This window comes from Necator americanus, chromosome II (genome assembly GCF_031761385.1).
Source record: "Necator americanus strain Aroian chromosome II, whole genome shotgun sequence".
In the NCBI taxonomy this organism is placed as follows: domain Eukaryota; kingdom Metazoa; phylum Nematoda; class Chromadorea; order Rhabditida; family Ancylostomatidae; genus Necator; species Necator americanus.
Window position 1 is genome coordinate 16,996,052 of NC_087372.1, and position 19,356 is coordinate 17,015,407.

The window sequence follows — 19,356 nt, forward strand, 5'->3', positions numbered from 1 at the left end:
TCTTTCTCTTCCTAAAGATACTGTTTCGTACTTTGTAAACATGAGGTATGAACAGTCTCTATGGTTAGTAATGTTCATGTCGAGTTGCCTCAAACTAAAGAAGTCAAAATGTTCACGTTTGCCACCGAGAAAATCAAGCGAAGAACGGATCGATATGTCTTGCCGATGTCATCCTAGTATTACCAAAACGCTACTTGACCGACCGCGAATAGTATTTTCAGTACATATTCACAGAGGTCAGGGCGAAATTAACATCTTGTGAGCCTTATTATACCGAATAGCATAGCTCGTGGATTACGCGCAAGCGTTAGGACCGGCAATGGTACACAGATGGATGGATCTAATCGCGATCTTCAACGGGAATCACGGTGGATGCACGACGGATTCGTAGATGTGTACAGAACAGTAACTGCACCTTTGAAACGGGTATTCAGGAAAGATGTCCATTAGGAAAACGCTTTGATACTGCTGTGACCCACTCTCAGCTAAGAAAGTCAAGCTACTAGTGTACCCAACCACTATTCGCTCCATCTATCATCATCATCTATCGAGATCAGACTTTGAAGCATTGCTTGGGGTAAAAGTGGAGCATTTGCAGGAAAAGGAAGCTGTATTGACGGGCGATTTACTTTTGATCAACATTTTGATCATATGTATGTTGCAACGGAAATCTTCCAATCAACGGAAAAAAAGAAATTTTGCAGGAGTGGATGTATCGCAACGGAAGATGATAGTGGAGAGCATTATCATTTTCCTCCTCCTTCTAACGTAGTCACAGAGAACCGTTTTCGTTTGACCTTCATTTCTTCATTTGACTTGTAAGAAGTCATGCAGACTGCTTTGTTCAACTTGGTCTGAGAAGTCTCGCGGATCTAGTTTGGAAAAAGCCGCAAGCATGGGTTAATACTGGAAGTGGTTGAGGTGACGAAAGAAAACCTAAAGACACTTGGCGTCAACAGACAGTACAGGTGGGATGACGGGTCTGGCAGTGTACAAAACAACGGCAAATGGATAGACTTTATGGGAGTACCTGCTTAACATCAAATAGGTTCAGAGGGCAGAGTTCAATAATTTTCAACAAAGAAGAGGCTAAGATGCATGCAGTAACGTCAGAAATTATCAACAGGCCGACTAAGTCGTCACGATGAAGTGCGAAAGAGTTCATATGCTGAGGAATCTGTTACAGGATCAGTCAGGAACACTACAAATCTTTGCAAAGCCTCTTTCAGTTTCTTAGAATAAAATCACTTTGTTCACAACCTTTCAGAAAAATGACAGTTGTTTAACGTTATTGTAAAACGAAAGTTGGAGCTATAGTGCGACATTAGTGCGTAAATTTCGGAAACAAAAAATGATTAGTGTCTCCGTTCTTTGGATGTGTTCAACCAGAATTAGAGAAATAGAGCTGCTAGAAAAAAGATATTTGAATCAAGAAAGGCTTTCATATAAGATGCAAGAAAAAACGAGTTTTAAATGTTTTAATAAAGTAGAAATGAACTTTGAAAGAAAACACGTTTGATATGAATCTGCAAGATCCTTAAGACTTCTGTCGCCGGGCGAGTCTCCGTGAGTATGCTGCATTGAACTGCTCGAGAAATAGGAAGCTGAGCACAGTGTAGGGCCCCATCCTTAGAAAATACGGCGTGAACCCTTTCCAAAATGCGAATACGCCCTCCCTTTTCAAAACCTGAAAATGAAGCAAAATAAAATGAAATGATTGAAAGGCATAAAGTAAAGCAAGCGTCCAAATAACAAAACAAATAGATAATTCATTCACTCTCGTCTCACCAAATTAGTACCTGTAGAGAATCGAAAACTTTTATGAATTTCAGTAGCAATTTGTTCTTTAAAACCAAGATTCGAAAGGAAGTTCTCGAGATTGGTATCTCCTCATCAGTAGCGGGGCCAAGTTTGCGAGTTTGACAATGAGAAAAACGACAACGTGCCCAGAAAACATGATTTCGAGACATGACAAGCATTCAAATCTATCAGTCCGCTCGAGGAACGGTAAAGAGGGTCTCGGCGGATTCTCCGCGAATGCCTCCGAGAAATAAGATGCAGACAACCATCTTAGATATTCTTCTAGCCACAAAGACGCAAAGAACTGCGCGGTTACAAAAAAATATGCAAAGAAGAGTGGTGTGGGTTGTCGAAATTACCGAGTAAGCCAAAGGATAATAGAGTTAGATAGAAGTACTTCGGATTTTGTATGGTGTTATAATGCAAAAAAGGGAGTGAGTTTGTCTTCACATTACTATCAAAAAGTCTAGAAATCTTAACAAATTTGAACTCTTTTTCTTCCTGTAAGTTCTAAGTCCAGAGACAGAAGGTCCCTCTGTCTGGGAATAAATTAGGCTACAAAAAAGCTCGGGAGCTAGAGGATAATGATATTTCTCATTACCGTTACTTTTGAAGGCTGAAATGTTCCGTTTTAACAGGAATTTTTATATACGCAATCTAAAACTATTAGATATGTACATCCTTATCTCATATTTCTCTTGCTTCTGGTACGATTACAAGTTCACCTCACCTCACAAAATTGCAGTGGATGTGTCTGATTCTCCAAAACAATTTAATAGGTAGTGAATTATATCCTAGCCTGTGATGCAGCGTATGATTAGCGGCAGGTAAGCAGAGTCAGCTATTTAGGTGCCAACGAAAGTGAATCTCTTCAGGATACGCACCATCGCTAATTGCTCTGAAGAGACATGACCGAGGCATGCTCCAAATTCCGCCGCGATCCTCTTTACACGCACCCAGTCCTCTCGAGGCCTCTAAACTGCCTAGCAGAACTGCTTCGAGTAATCCGTCTTCACATAGTGAAGCAAATTTCCGCTAACGCTGCCTTTGAGCACGTTAGTAAAAGATTAGCTATGTATTCTATTGCTCACATGTAGCACGATAGATAAACTTCTGCTAATTTTGCAGAATAAGTACGCACTGATTGCTTTGGACGCCCCTGATGACCAGATGTTGCTGAACTTGAGCCCTTATTTGCTCTTCGAGAACTTGTTCTTACCAGATCCACTATTGTCACAGTTTTGGGTATCTTATTACTGCACTCCATTTGCACTTTATTTCCTTGTCTACATTTGCCCACATTTCTGCAGATCATAAACCATACCCTCATATGTGTTATTAACCGCTCAAAACTTAGGAACTGTACTCCAATAAAATGGCCAAGAATGCTCACCTTGAGAAAAACATCACTAAGACCTTTATACTCTGCTACATTATTTACAGTGGTCATAGCTTGGAGCCTGGAAGAAACAAGAAACACAGTTGCACCAGTCTTTTTTTTTTATTTTTTCATTGGTCATATAATAAGAATTCGAAGAATCCTAACGAACTGAGTATTGCTGGAGAAATCCTGTCACAGTTTCTGATTTGAAAATCATTTGCGGCTAGCGCAGATAACATGGCTAACGGTACATAGTAAACCAAAACTCCTTACAGTATTGGGCATTCATTATTTGTTATTCTTCAATCCTAGCATGTACTACAAAAAATGTTCCATCTTATATATGTAGACACCTTTAAAACGTTCAAGTCTTTTCTTTTCCATTGCGCGAAAACGTGATGGAGAACATATTGTCTTTCCCAACATGGGACGTTTTACTTCAGAAATTTCGAACATGCAACAAAACTTCAGTGTGGTAAACAACCATCAATTAGCCTTCTTCGTTCAGAGCACAATATTATATTGAGTCTTAAATTACTTTCGTTTTGTTTTGCGTACATTTATTGTGACGAGCTTCTCTGCTAACTCCCTCGTTGTTTGACGTGGATTTTGTGCTGAATACTAACTTCAAAATATCGTCATCGAATCGAGGGGAGACCCCTTGGTTCGTCCTTCGAGGCCACATCCCCAGAGCCGAATTTCACAGACTATTTTCTAACCTCCCGATCGATTGTCACTCCTTCACCATACTCGTTGCATATTTTTTGATCCGGCGCCGCTGGAGTATCACCTTATTTAAATTCCCGAAGCATCACATGGCGAAGGTGCATTTTTTGATTCTCCATTTTCTAGATCCACAAAAAACGTAACGTGCACAACACTACACACTGGGTACTCGCGGTGCGTCATGTGGCGTAATTACTTGCTCTCGCATTTTTTTAAAAATATATTCGCATTTGTCTTAACCTTAATTAACGCTTCTTCTCCTTGTTTATCCATTTTATTACATCTTGTATCTGAGGTCCTGTTTTTACAATCATCACTTTTTCATTAACATTCTAACCTTTCTCGATCAGCAGTTTTAATTAATTCACTTCAATCTTTTCATGTTTTTTTTTCAAAACTCCTTTTTTTTTCTTTTTTTTTTCGCGCCGCTGTGATTGGTTGGTTACATCGATATCCATTTGGTAGGTCGAATTTAGGTCGAATCATACCAGCTAAATCTATTTGTATTGCAAAAAGACAAACTCCTCTCTCCTCACAGCTGCCTCTGGTATTGAGACGCAAACGGTAAAATTTTCTCAATTAACAGAAGAGGACTACAGTGGAATGTCCGCACCAGACTTCAACAGGTCTATTGCAGAACGGAACAGAGACCCTGCTATAGGAAAAATGCTGGCAGTAGTTGCTGAAGAAGTTAAAACAGATTTTGCTGAGCAGTTGGAAGCTGATAAACGGCATTGTCGCGTAGCATAGTGATTAGTCCTCTGCCTGAGCCTGGGAGTTCTTCGTCCTCCTCAGAAAGGCTGGACGACCTTGAGGACAAAGTCAACGAAATTTCGTTTGTGCTGAATGTAAGCTGTCGCCCGGTTGACCTACATCGAATGGGGAAACCTAAGCCCTCTCGTCCGCGCCTCTTAAAAAACGACTTCCCGTATCAGTTTTACTGGCGTTGCGCCCTTGTCAATGCTCGTTTACTTTGAAGAGCTGGTTTTCCCAATGTTTATACACGCAGAAGTATGACACCTGATGAAAGGAAGCGTGAGTATGAATTAAGGAAAAAGGCTCGCGAGCGTAACAATGATAAGCAAAGCGAGAGTGGGTGGTCTATCGTGGCAAACTGCGGCGCATCTCTGACATTAAGAGAGGAACATCGGGAAACGAATAGAGCTGCACGGTGTTTCTCCAACATTAAAATCATATTTATTCAACGCACGTACTCTTGTTAACAAAATTCATCATTTGCAAATGTTTCACTGTTTATATAAACCTGATTTAGTTTTTATAACTGAAACCTGGTTAACTGCTAAGATCTTAGACTCTGAGCTGGTTGGTAGCCTACCCTATAATGTCTATCGTTCTGATAGGTCCATGAAAAGAGGAGGTGAAGTTTGTGTTATTGTTAAGGCCTTTATTAGTGCCCAGATCGTTACTCCTCACTATGATCTAAAAGCTGACTTGGTCTGCGCTGTGATTTTCTGCCCGGACAATGTGTCGCAACATCGTTTCATACTTGCTTACCGTCAGCGAAATAGCTCTGCTGCTGATGATAAAAAAATTGTAGAAGTACTCAGCGACCTTGCAGCTGTAAATCATCATGCAATCATTCTTGGCGACTTTAATCTGCATGTAGACTGGGTCAACTCTATAACATTTAACTCAGCTTCAACGCTTTTCTTAGATTTCTTCTTTAATGTAGAGTTAGTACAAGATGTGAACCTGCCTACCCACTCCGACTTCCGCCGCTGGCCTCATCCGAGCAAGCTACTATCAAATTTAAATCACCTGTAGCTATGTCAGCACCGGAATTCCTATGCCTAACTTTTTTGATGCTGACTACTCTTCTTTGAGCAATTATTTTTATTAGGTTGAGTCAAAAGTTCTCGGACAATGTGGTAGTGATGACTTCTAGTGATCATCACTCAGCAAAGTGCTGACAAGAATGGACGTGTTAGCTACCGTTTGTTAGAGTATAAAAGGCTCTTCAAAGTGCAGGTTAACAACTACACTGAGCTAGTTCCTTTCCTTCCACCATGCCGCACAATTTCAAGCCGTCGTCACTCCACCTTCACAACTTCATACTCTTTCTCCATATATCTGGCCAAGAACCCGCGGATATCGATAGACGTCTGAAGGAAGTTTACAAGGAGCACGCCACGCTAGAAGTACAGTCTACAAAGGGCACTTGAAGTTCGCGTCGGGTGACTATTCCATCGAAGATGAAGACCGTTCGGGACGCCCAATGGAGTTGGATTTGGACTTCCTGCAGAGACAGATGGAAGCCAATCCGTATCAAACCACTCGCGAACCGACAGTCGCTCTTGGGGTGAGTCAAACCACAGTTGTTCGCGGATTGAAGTCAATCGGCAAGGTGCGAAAACTAGGTCGATGGATACCACATGCTCTGACGTAGTATGAGATGGACTGCCGCGCTGATACGGCACCTCCTCTCCTCACGCTCAAGCGCACGCACACGTGGCTTGAGCACCTACTCACCGAGGATGAGAAGTGGATTTCCTGATCTAACATTCACCAGCGTGCCCAATGGGTTCACAAAGGTACGGATGCAGAAGACGTCCCTAAACTCAACGTACACGCCAAAAACGTTATGGTCTGCATCTGGTGGAGCGTACACGGCGTCGAATACTGGGAGCTGCTCGCTGAGGGATGTACAGTGACCGCAGACGTCTACGTTGAGCAACTGAGGAATTTGAAGAGAAATCTCGAAAATGCAAGCCCGCAGCAGCGCGAAGTCTTCTTCCACCACGACAACGCTCGGCCGCACATTGCAAGAACGACCAAGTCTTGTGAATAAGGCGGGTGTGGTAAAATGGTCCAACCGAATTGACGAAATTCGGTTAGACCATTTTACCACACCCGCCGTATTCCCCAGACCTGGCTCTCTCCGATTACCACCTTTTTTCCTATCTCCAACGTCATCCGGATGGTCAAGACTTCCAAACCCGAGACGACATCAAAAAGGCACTCGAGCAGTTCTTCAAGTCACAGTCCCCAGCGTTCTGGAGCAAAGGCATCTACGATCTGTCTAAACGTTGGCAGAAGACCATCGATGCCAATGGGGCATACTTCAAATGATTTGCAGTTATCGTTTGAAAATTGCAAATTAATAAAAATATTGTCAATTTGTCCGAGAACTTTCGATTCAACTTAATACTTATTACTTTTTTCTATTCTTTTCCTTTTTCACTCTCTTTACTTATTATTACCTGCTTATTTTTACTCCTCATGTTCTGACATCTATTTCAGATTCTGCAAAAAAGTTTACGAGAGTCTGGCCAAATTTGTTAATTTTCGATTTCATCGCTCTTTCTCCTTAAATCTACCACGTCAACTAAAAACTTTGTACTCTCAGAGGCAACGTCTTTTTGAGGAGTTGGACGACCTACCTAGTTCACTATACAAGAAAGTATTTTCTGACATTGAATTCCACATAAGGAACTACCTAGCTTATCGAGAACGCCGCTTATTGCACAGAGAATCTATTAAGCCTTTTTATTTATGATAAAGGCAGAAAATGAAGGCGAATGCTATGCTTCCGAGTCTTGCATCAGACAGTAGCTACCTATGTTACAGATGCAGATAAAGCTAAACCTCTAGCTATGCATTTTGCCAATGTGTTTTCTTCAAACTTCATTCCAGAAACTGTTGGCATAGCTCCTCTCCAACAGCAATGCAGTAACATGTTTTTCCATCCTACTGATATCTATAAATACCTCAAATCTCCTAAGCCGTTACAACGTTACACTAACCGACGGCTTAAGCCGTAAGCCGTCAGTTAGTGTAACGTATGGTGGAATCCTACCTATTGTATATAAAAAGTGTGCTACTACTTTATCTCCTCGCTTCTAGCTCATATCATTTACCATTTGAATATCATTAGGTGAAGCTCCGGAGGTGTGGAAAAACGCCACTGTCGCAGCCATTCCAAAGTCTCCAGGCACCAAGTTGCTGAATAATTACCGTACTATTAGCTTACTACTAACGTCGGTGAAAGTAATTAAAAAAATAATCAGTGATAAACTATTATCTTGGCTAAATAAATTTCATCTAATACCCATTCAAAAGCATGGGTTTATTGCAGGTGCTTCAACATCTACTAACTTAATTGCTAGTGTTTTTGACTGGTCTCTAGCTCTGAACCAGAGGTAAATCGTCAGACATAGTGTACGTTGACTTGTCAAAAGCTTTCGATAAAGTATGTCACTCGGAACTAATTGCTAAACTCCAGTACCTTGAGGTGCGGGGCCATATTTTAGATTGGATGATTCTTATTTTAACATGAGAAGTATGACCATCAAAGTTGGCCACAGATACTTAGCCAAATTTCCTTGCACCAGTGGAGTTCCACAAGGTGGAGTTTTGTCCTCTCTCTTGTTTCTTACCTACACAATCGACCTACCAAATGCGCTCAGAACTTCTTCATTTATGAGAGTCCAAATGTACGCTGATGACATTAAAATTTACGGCATCTATTGTGATGAGAATTACCATGAAGTATGTACTGCACTTCAAACATTACTAGCTAAAATGTCTGACTGGGCTTCTAAATGGGATCTGCACATTAATTACAACTCCCTGGTTATGCATCTAGGTAAAGTGGACGTGGCTGAGTATAATATGAACGGAGCAACTCTCAACGCTTGTAAATCTGCAAGAGACTTAGGAATTTTTCACGTTTACAGTTCGACTGACCCCCCTATTTTTCCCTTTTTTTTTTTTCCCCCCAAAAAAGAAGAAACACACAGCAAAGCTCGAGAAAGTGCAGGATACTTTTACCCGTAAATTGTTCAGAAAAATGTCAGCAAACCTAATGGTGACCTGCTACAATGATCGTCTCAAAAAATTAGTTATGATCAGCTTGAGAAACAAACGTATACAAGTCGACTTGATCTTCTGTTTTCGAGTACTCAGGAGCGAAACCAAGCTAACACCCAGCAAATATTGGTACTTCAGACTTACTGGAGAGAGAACTGCTGGTTTCAACTTACATTACGCAAAAGTTCAATAGAAGTTTTTCGCTTATGTTCAGTAACTTCTTCTATAGAACTGTAAGATGGTGTGTTGGTTGGAGCTGTTACCTCGTGATGTTCTTGAGGCCGAACTCAGTAGAATATTCAAGATGAGTTCGAAGAAAATTGACTCACGCCGGTCTTTGAATATTAATGTCTATCAGCATGTTCTCTGATACTAACAACTTTCAGATGTCTGGTGCCATTTGCTCAGTATGTGGACCGCTCATAGATTCCCACCAATAAAAGTTCTTAGTTGTTTTCTACATCCCTCTTTTTCTCAACTCCTTCTCATAACTTACTCTTTTTCAGCTAACTGCATGGCCGTCCTTCCCACCCAGAAAGCCTAATTCGCTCACTGAAGCTCATTCACTAACAAGGGTACTAATATCGTGTCGTCCAATACCTGATATGTAGATAAATAGGCCGATATTAAGCGTTCTCGATTGGCAGAGTAGATGTCATGAGAGGATTCTTCACTTTCTGGAGTAGAAAAACGACACGTTTGACGCGTATCTGCCACGAAAAGGACTGCGCCAGGTCCCATTGACAATGAGTTTGCCGATCTTTCTTCGAGTGTTTTGACATAGACAAATGAGTATCCTTTTTGTTTTTTAGTGCACCATTCGTGTATGTGAAAAAAAAATAAAAAATGAATACATGCTCTGTGTTGGTGAGATGCAACATATATGTTAGGATAAAGGTATGCAGTAACAAACCTAGTTTTCAGAATATCAACAGGTAACGAGGTTATTGCAGATGCAAGGCCAGAAATCATTGACGAAAGAACGTGGCACAGAAAACCTTGAAAGAGACCTTTCGAGGGATAAAGAAAAAGAAGCATTTAGAGAGCTGACCTACCATCTCCAATGCTAGTGCTTTCTATGCAGAATTGTTTGGCTTGCGAATATGTAGACAACTGTGTTGCATTCAGAACCATACAACGAACTACTGTTGGACTGCACCCCTTGAAACACTTTATAATTAACGACTCGAATGAATGATGTAGTCGATCGATTTTAATGACTACAGATAAAGTAGTTTTTCAATTTGTGACTGTCATTTCCTTAGATGGGTTGGATTCATGAAACAGTAACTACGCTTTCCAAATGCTAATTGTTAATGGAATTGTTTGGACGAGACTTAGTTTGTGTGTAGAACTGGTCAAAAAACGTGGACTTCGACTACTCAGCGTGCTCGTTCACAGTAATAGTAAATTTTAGCCGCAGTCCATAAGTAGAAGATGTATGTAAGAGGTTGCATCCTACACCAAAAGGTTATTTCTTCATACTGCCTTCTTTCATTTAACCTCATTTCTAACCTATGTTATTACCCGCTTACCACACTTAACACTATCTCTCTTTTGGCATAGGCCGCGTAAAGTAAAAGTAATTCGCCAAATGTCACTTACTCGATATAATGTAGTAGCTCCTTCAAATTTTACTATGTGATATAGTGCGTGGAACACATTCTTGTAGTTTCGTCGTTGCTCTACCGGCAAATGGCCATCAACTGTAATGATGAAATAACTGCTGTGAAAAGTGAGAAGTGAAGCGCAGAGTATTTATTCCAGTGACCCACCACACATTCGAATGAGAACGACTTCTACAGGATTCCCTACGAGAGCTCCACATACTCCAGCTGTCATTCCTAGTGCTACTTTCCCCAGATATGGTATCGGCTGGTTTTTGCTGGAGATGGAAGACATGGTTATGAGTTGTTTCTCAACGAGGAATAAGAAGTACAGGTTTTAGAAGCGGATACTTGACTAAATAGATATTTGCATTTATATTTACATCCGGCTACTCACAAGGCTGCGTGGCTCGTCCCAAGGTGGCGGATGTGGCTAATCGCAAATTAAAAGCGACCTTGTGACTGCTCTGAGATGCTCTTAGACCCAGAAAACGGACCCCTGTCTCTGCTGTCTCAGGAGTGGCTCATAGTGTCCTCGATTCGAGGACGTCGGTCACGCCAAAAGCGTGCGATCAAGTGACTTGGAGCTGCAAGGGAGGAACTGCGGAGCTGCCTCCAGAGATAATCTTCTTATATACATTGCGGGAGGACGTGTCGTCTTTCCATGAAACCCGTGGGACCAGAGATCTGCAATCTGGCCAAGACTTTCACAAATAAATCAACGGCACAACAATAAAAAGGAGCATCTTGACATTGGAGGAACGTCTTTTTTACGGCAGCGCCAGGAAAGACAGGGTCGCCGGACTCATGTAGGCTTCCGAAGCATAGAAGGACTAATATCACTATCTGCACGTATAACGTTCGTACTTCTGCTTCGAAAGCGGTCATCGAGGAACTGGTGATGTCAGGAAGATAAGGTACCCCTTGTCGGACTCATCAAGAAGAGAAGATGTCACATAGTGAACACCGTTTATAACACCGGATAAGGCTTGTTCCTAGCAGCATGCGACAGTAGTTGGTATATGCGAAATATTGTGGCAGTGAACATTATTTCTTTCGAACAACTGACAAGCGAAATAACATTGAGAAGGTGTAGATCAATGCCAGTTTTGACTATCTTCGTTACATACCCTCCAACATCAGGTCAGAATAAAGTGTGGGAGAAGAAGGCTTCTATACAAACTTAGAAAAGTTTTATAGAGCAGATCATACCTTCTTCATCGTTCTCAACGTCAAATTTGGCCCCAGAGGAACATCTGGAGAATTTCACATTGAGACCCACAGCCTACAATGGAGTGAGCAGGGAGAGAGCCTGTACGAACTTATTACGTCTTATCACCGTGAAAAGAGTGGATTAGAAAGAAAAGTAGGAAGGAGTAAAAAAATTAAGAAGAGGACGGCAACACAAGGCCTTACGGGATGGGGTACTAGGCGTCGGCTGTACCGCTTGCTAGCTATCTCCACGTAAAACAAAATAAAAAATAAAAATCCATACGTCATAAAGTGTTCCATCAGCCATGTATATACACCAAGTCTCGTGCTTGTATAAGTTGCCTGTCTGACAAGCGAGGCACTAAGCCCGTTATAGACAACAAGGATTCCTTCGCTGCTAGTGATCGATTTAAATGCATGATAGCTTGATCGATAACGTTTTTGTCCTGGAAAAAATCATTCTCAACAAACTATGATCGATAGGCAGTGCCGCGAGCAATTGAGAACATAAACTATATTCAAAACGTTTAAAATATGATCTACAACATATCTCATTTTTCCAGGGTGGATTTCTGCAGGAAAATCACTAGAACCAGGCAGACGTAGCGCAGTCGGTATGAGCCATTCCATGCTTGATAAGTTGGTACCACACTTATTTGGGAGGGCAAAAATACTAACATGATGCCTCCGCCGACTCCCTAACTATTGTATGAGTTGCGCACTAATGGGACCGAAATTAAGGACGACAGCTTGCTGAGGTCATCAGAATCACGGCCACCTGATTCCAACAGGAACACCCAACATATTGTTCTGAGTATGGTTTTCTTTATAGTTGGAACAAACGACACAAACGCACATCCAAAAAATAAGTTCCAAGTTCGACCTTCTTTGAATCTTGGCATCGTAGAGTTTGATTGTGTACTACTTTCTTAAGCTGACCAAGATTGTTATTGATCTTTATTCTGGCTAACGTTTCGGCGTCGTCGCCTTTTTCAGAGCCTGGAAAAATCAAAGACACGTGTAATCTACTCTCTTAAACGTCTCGTCATCCCACAAGATATGATTTAGTAAACAGATTATTTAGAAGCAACGTCAGAAAAGCAGACCAGCGCTCACCTTGATAGCCACGAAATCGTGATGTTAGCGGACCACCAGTTGTGAGAGTTGCGCCGCTAGTATTAACTAGTAACGATGCCCCCGCCTCTGACCCCGTAGGTCAAAACCCGCAAAGGTCCTGATATGGCGCCAGCTCGTTGGTCACAGCGATGCATTCTTCTTTACGATTCATTATAGGACTTTTGGCCGTGATATAAAACGCTTCCAATGTTTTTCGCGCTAGAACGTCTGATTCGCGTGCTAAGATAGTGACAGCTATCTTGAAAGGGGTGTTGTCATGACACTGTCTGCGATGAGCACCTAAAGGGGATGATGTTTTTGATTTTACGAGCCCGTCTAGGTGCTCCTTGACGCGGATACATAGTGATCTTCCTGTTTCGCCAATGTACTCAGCCCCACATAACTGACAGGTGATTAGGTAGATAACCCCCGATACCACGCAATCACCCTGCCTCCCGTTCGGACAAACGATGCAATTCGGTGTCTCACAAAGTCTATCATATGCGCGATTGCGGACTAGCTGCTGCTTCAGGTTTACAGGTGGTATGTCCACTACTCTGACTGAGTCTTGCAGACCCGCCTGTCGTAAGCTTGCTCGCACTGCATTGCTCATGTCATCCGAAATAAAAGGAAGAGAATAACCAGAATAAAGATCAATAACAATCTTGGTTCAGCTTAATAAAGTAGTACACATCCAAAAAATAGTTGCTAGGATACATTCGTCCCACAACTAAAGTGTTATGTAAAAATTCGGCTTATCCCTGATTTAAAAGATCTCTTTGTGCAAACTGATATTATTGTTAGATGCGGTCACCTTCACCGAGGTATGTCATGTCACAGCTCTGCCCAACCTTCTCGATCTTCAGCAAGAGCTCGCACAGAATCCATCCACCCGCCATTGTTCCATATTCTGCGGAGCTTGGCATCTCGCGTGAACTCCCTACCGACATCTAAGCCGACAATGTACGGCAGTTTAGCGTTACAAAACGGAGAGTCGTTACCAAAGACTCCAGACTAGACTCCTCTACGTATTCGAAATATTTGGGCTAGACTTTGCCAATGTGCTGCAAAACATCACCTTTTCGCAATATCAGAGTAACTTCCACCATGTAACCTGTATAAGCTACACAGTTCCTCGGTGCATGACAGTATACTCACATGCCGTATTGCATTTAGTATACGTAGGACCACCGTGACCAGGTAACAATCAGAATCATACACGCTGATCATATATACGCTGTTGTTTACAGAGTGTGTTAATGCAGGAAAGGGAAAAGAAGACGGAAGTGGATATCATACCCATATCAGAGTATCGAGAAGCAGACTTCCCTCAAGAATGTTTGCAGCTGTGTGTGGTTGCGATGATATGATGGATGCATAATCAGAGCTACAATAACGTGACACAGACAGTGGTCCCTGCAAGATTACCTCTCTACCATCCTTGCAATCGGTTGTAATCGCGTAGCAGCGGACACCGTAGAGAATTTAGTAAAAAAGTGACGGAAACAAGGAGAGGGATTCGTTGTGAGACTGCTCGATATATCATGGAGTTTTTGATTCGTTGTGGTCATTGCTGCTGTGTAATATGTTATCCTCAAACATGGATAAGAGGACGCCGCTTCATCACCAAATCTGGGTGTCTGTGGGTAGCCATTTTAGCAAAGGAGGGGTCCTATGACTAATTCGACGGCTTCGTGCAGTGGTATCCCCTTTCACTGTGATGAAACAAAGGTTGTAGTCAGGAGCGAGCAGTGTGACAAATTGTGCGACCAGAGCTTATAGTCGGGTCAAAACGATATGAATCACGAGTGCAGTTGCGGTGCATTTGTGTACGCGCTCGAAACGGCGCGGTGGAGGTAGCAGTTGGAACCGAGTTGGGACTGTCGCAAACGATGGCGATAGGTGGTGCCAGCAAGGGTTTCAACACGCTCCTAACCACTACACTCCACCGAAGCGCCTCGAGAGAAGCCGCGTACGCAATTGCGAACGTGCTTCATGTCGTTTTGACTCTACTATACTATAGCAATACGTTGGAATTTTTCGGTTCAAACAGCTTACTTGACTTGCTGTCAGTCTTCGAAGCTCCTAATTAAAAAATGTTATAAATTCTTGTCATTTTGAAACCCAGTTATGTTAGTTACATTATGGAGAGAAAAGAACAGAACATGGCGAAAAAGAATGTTAGACTGGATCCGAAGGGACAAAAAAAAAGAAATCTGAGAAAGATAGCAAGAAAGTTGGTTATAGTGGGGTCAAAACGGCATGAAGCACGTAGGCAATTGCGTACGCGGCTTCTCTCGAGGCGCTTCGATGGAGCATAGCGGGTAGGAGCGTGGTGAAACCATTGCTGGGATCACCCATCGCTGCAGTTCACGACAGTCCCAACTCAATTCCAGTCAACTTGCTTGCGAGCTTGACAAAACGGCGCGTACGTAAGGTTCTCGGGAAAACGTGAGAGCAATGGTATTAGATCTCGTTGATTCCAATAGTGATGGTTTATTGAGAAGTTGCCGAAAGCTTGTATTCATTCAGAAGATCAGAGAGGGTATATCCTCTAAATGAAAAGAATGACTGCGCCCATAGTCGGACAGGTTTTGCTGATGTGGTATGGTCCCAGATACCGGTCGAGTTGTTGAAAACATTGTGTATACAAGAGAGGGTGTGCGCTAACAATTGATGATGATGTTCTCATCCTCTCTTTTCCTCCTCCTCGATTCTCATTTTTTTATCATCTTGGTATGTAATAACGGGGTTAATCTGTGCGTGTTTTCGTATGTGTCTGGACACAGACACACAGACTAACGCTGAATGTCAATAAAGTATATTACGCAGTGAAACGTATCCGATTCCTTGGTGGCTTTTCCTAGAAATTCGTCCAACGTCCCCGCACCTGAGATTGGTGCACCTGTGCCAGGAAAGAAGTGAGGAGGATTTCACAGCATGCGATAGCTGTGGCAAGAAATTAAGACGACGGGGGTTACTGATATACCAGTACAAACAAGATAAGTTACAAACGAATCTGTCGCTAACTAATAGAGAAGGTATGAAGTGGTTCACTAATTCAATTCCAGTTTCGATATAAAATGAGTTTTTATCGCTGTACCCAACCCATCATAGGACTAAAATTAAATTTTAAAAACCGCTTCTTATTCAACTTACCATCTTTCCCGGATAGCTGCATTCGATTTTTCATAAAATCTAGTGGATGAACAATAAGTGTTGCGCTCATCCTTAATTTTTTTTCGATAAAGTAATATTTTAAAAACCACATTACAGAAGACGAAAACGACTCCATTGAGGAGATCAGTGAAAGAAATGCCAATCAGGTTTGTAAACAAAGACATGGTTAGGGTGCGATTAGATTGTTCAAATATTTCAGGTTCAGCTAATGTGTTGGCCTGTTTTGGTGGGTTCTTCTTCTTGCTTATCTCTATAGAAAGATGATCTAGTCCCTTTAGCTGGATCAAGGCCATTCTACGGAATGCATTTTAATTCAAATGGACCGCACAAAAACTACAAGTGCCGAGTAATCGAATTATGTTGTGTTTCAAGGTCAGATTCAGCCTTTTTTTGGAGCGCTCACTTCAAAAATCTTGATTTCGTTCTGTAGACTGTCCCTACGATTCATCAGACAGAAACTCGTAACATCACTTCGTAAGTAATCAGAATGGCCACAGAGGTATAGCCCAAGATGAAAAAAAAAGAAATAATTCTACTTCTAGAACAGATTCGCCCAAAAAGTAGTTGAAATTGTCTTTAAAACTCACCCTGCTGATCCGCCAAGGATAAATTTCATGTGTTTTGGAATGTCTCTACTTGATGACATTCTGAACATTATCAAACTTGCTCAACTTAACTCAGCTCAACTTCTTTCTTTTTTTTGCCTTCATGAGTACAAAAGAATTCAAAAATGAATCAGCTATTTTTTTACTTAGTTGGTTGTTTAAAACAGGGAAATAACTAACGACCACTCCTATCTGAAACGTCTTTTCAAAATAGGACCACCGTTTCTTAATTTCAACTCAATGTTTTCGTTTCCCTTATCACAGAGTGATGATAAGACCTTTGATTGCTCCTCACAATTGAAATATTCGAAGAAATGCGAAAGTGTATATCTGTTGATTGCTATTCGCTCGTCAAATGTTCGACTTCAATTCTGAATCGTTTGAGGTATATGTCTGCCCTACAATTGTTCACGGGGCTAACCGATGTACTAATTCAGCACTTTCAACCTCGAGGACAGGTACGGTAGCAACTTGTCGATCTCTAAACGATAAAATTCTCGGTTAGGTGATCGAGTAATCGTCGTACTTTTTCTGAGCGAAACCAAAATTGTTATCAATCTTTATTCTGGCTAACGTTTCGGCATCATCGCCTTCTTCAGAGCCTAGAAAGTCAAAGGCACGTGTAATTTACCCCCTCATACGCTTCGTCATTCCATAAGATATGGCTTAGCAAACAGATCACTCAAAAAACAACGTCAGAGGAGCAGACTAAAAAGAGTGCTCCACTCAACCGTAAAATCGCGATGTTAGCGGACCACCGGTTGTTACAGTTGCGCCGCTAATAGCAACTAATGACGATGTCCCTTACATCTGACCCTGCAGGTCAAAGCCCCCAAAGGCCTCCGTCACTGCGATGCTTTCTTCTTTACGATTTATGATTGGACATTTGGTTGTTATATAAGGCGCTTCCAATGTTTTTTCGCATCGCTAGAACATCCGGTTCGTGTGTCAAGATCGTCACTGCTATCTTGGTGTCGTCATCGAATTATAATTACTGAGGCCGAGTGATGATTTATATCGAAAACAAAAATCGCGACAATGACGCAGCTCGCAAATAAATATTACTTATAGATACTGAAACTTGAAGTTGGAATAAATGGAGAGACCACATCTATGCAATAATCTTTTCAAGTGTGTAGTGATGAACTTCAACCATACTGAAAGCTCACGCAAATTTTGCACCAACCAGCTACCACGCTAAGGAGTTGGAAACTTTGCATCACCTCTTCCACCGAAGCTAGTCTGTGAGGGCCTAGTTTGTATTTGTTCATGTGTATGTGTCTGTGAGTCACAAAAAGAACGTGTTATATAATTGAAGCGGAGTCAACTACTGATTGGAACTTTTGTCCAGAGATGTCCAAAGGGCCTCACACCGTCAGCTTTGTAGGCGGGGGCAGGAAGTGAAGCCGATGCCACGCTAACCAACTTATGTGTTGACACTGGTATTCGGTAAGGTACTGTGAGGCACATATTACCGCACACGATTGTGCGATGGAGAAGAAAATTCGTGTCACTATGTAATGCTCCAGTGCCAAGAAATAATTTCAAAAATAATATGTCGAAAAAGTGAGTGATGCGTTCATGTCCGTTTCATGGCTGATTAGTCATTCATTTAGTCATTTAGTCACGTATTCAGGAGAGCATGTAAACTTTTATGGGCATGTTCACTTCCTATTACAAAGCAGTAAAAGTCATCAGTCATTTTGATTACACAGATGGCTTGAAAGTTTTTATTTAGTGCTTTACCATATCTCGGATTCTTCTTCGACGTATTTCTTCTGAATTTTTCCAAAGGAGGTATCTTTCCTTTGCAGAACTGAAAGAACTGAGAAATTGAGATTTATGATCCTTCTCTGGCCAATATCTTTTGTGACGACTTTTCGCCAGCGCCAGAAAGCAGAAGGATGTGGTGTCACAACCCCAGAGGGTCAGATCGTGCTGGAAAGAACAAAGATTGTTGGGACAGGTTCTCCAGCGTCAGATAGGTGCGCCTCAGTTCAGTCTGCTGGGACCCAGATAGGTGCGCCTGCCCTCGTTCCCAGTAAGGCATGTTGGCACAAGAAGGTAGAGGTAGGTATTCCACGGTGTCATGTAGATGCCTCGGTGCCAAAAAGAAGAAATGGACCCACAACGTCATAGTAATCAGAAAACAGTACAATGAAGTGAGACGGTTCTCTGCATGGCGAATCACCGGAAGGTACTGCTCCGTATGTCCACTCCTCTATACGTTACACTCTTCATAGATGATTTGTTCGAAAATTATATACATGCATGCAGACGTCCGCTTTAGTAGTAGCTAGCTGTTTACGTTATCTGACATAGGATCCTTAACTTTATCAGTATGACGATGATTTTAACGTTATTTAGCACTATAACACCATTCTATGGGAACTGTGGACGAGAGAAACGAAAAGAGAAAGAAAAAAGAAGACAAGAAAAGCTTAGATGTTATACCGGTATAGAAGGGAGGATTATAATGCTCTAAAATAACAGGTTTGCGCGTGTATGGGAAACATCAGAGAGCAGAGAGATGGGCCCAACAGCATCGCATTAGTTCACCGGAGACAGAAAACGATGAAATGGGGCTGACTGCGGGTCCAACGGCGTAGAATTGGAATGCTAACGCCAGAAAACGCTAACTTACTGAAAACGCGCACTTGATGCGACGGCTCAAAAACGTGAATCAGCGTGGTTACTGGTGCAGCAGTACTGGGCAATAACTGTAAGCGGATTTGTCAAGAGGTGGATGAGACGTTGTGAACAGTTCCATAGCCGTGATAACTGCATGTGTTGCGTTCCATCCATATGTATTCCTAAGCATGTCTATTTTTTGCATGTATATCTCAGATTGGTAGCATCCCTCTTTCGGAAATTTGAAACAGGTATGCAAACAGCTGTT

At 41.9% G+C, this 19,356-nt stretch overlaps 3 protein-coding genes across 6 annotated transcripts; 2 read left to right on the forward strand and 1 right to left on the reverse strand.

The window, feature by feature from the left end:
• Positions 1 to 1,537: 1,537 nt before the first annotated feature.
• RB195_018146 (uncharacterized protein) lies at positions 1,538 to 17,927 on the reverse strand (the record flags this gene model as incomplete). 4 transcript variants are annotated; one of them, XM_064185454.1, is made up of 14 exons in its annotated part: positions 1,538 to 1,687; positions 3,194 to 3,260; positions 9,651 to 9,735; positions 9,793 to 9,898; positions 10,343 to 10,443; positions 10,513 to 10,622; positions 11,840 to 12,002; positions 15,832 to 15,902; positions 16,440 to 16,499; positions 16,638 to 16,645; positions 16,736 to 16,820; positions 16,879 to 16,938; positions 16,984 to 17,059; positions 17,831 to 17,927. In XM_064185454.1, 14 exons carry the CDS (start codon positions 17,925 to 17,927, stop codon positions 1,538 to 1,540), a joined length of 1,239 nt encoding a protein of 412 aa, XP_064041333.1. The 4 variants fall into 4 exon arrangements, with proteins under 4 accessions (XP_064041333.1, XP_064041334.1, XP_064041335.1 ...); XM_064185455.1 differs by lacking the exons at positions 1,538 to 1,687; positions 3,194 to 3,260 and adding exons at positions 7,485 to 7,625; positions 7,786 to 7,870; XM_064185452.1 differs by lacking the exons at positions 16,638 to 16,645; positions 16,736 to 16,820; positions 16,879 to 16,938; positions 16,984 to 17,059; positions 17,831 to 17,927 and adding exons at positions 5,244 to 5,347; positions 5,423 to 5,524; positions 7,786 to 7,870 and having other exon boundaries at positions 16,440 to 16,498.
• Positions 4,921 to 6,314, forward strand: RB195_018147 (uncharacterized protein; the record flags this gene model as incomplete). The annotated part of the gene is made up of 2 exons (XM_064185456.1): positions 4,921 to 4,999; positions 6,037 to 6,314. The coding sequence occupies 2 exons, from the start codon at positions 4,921 to 4,923 to the stop codon at positions 6,312 to 6,314; spliced, it is 357 nt and encodes a 118-aa protein (XP_064041336.1).
• On the forward strand, positions 6,631 to 6,951 carry RB195_018148 (uncharacterized protein; the record flags this gene model as incomplete). The annotated part of the gene is made up of 1 exon (XM_064185457.1): positions 6,631 to 6,951. The coding sequence occupies one exon, from the start codon at positions 6,631 to 6,633 to the stop codon at positions 6,949 to 6,951; it is 321 nt and encodes a 106-aa protein (XP_064041337.1).
• Positions 17,928 to 19,356: the final 1,429 nt, after the last annotated feature.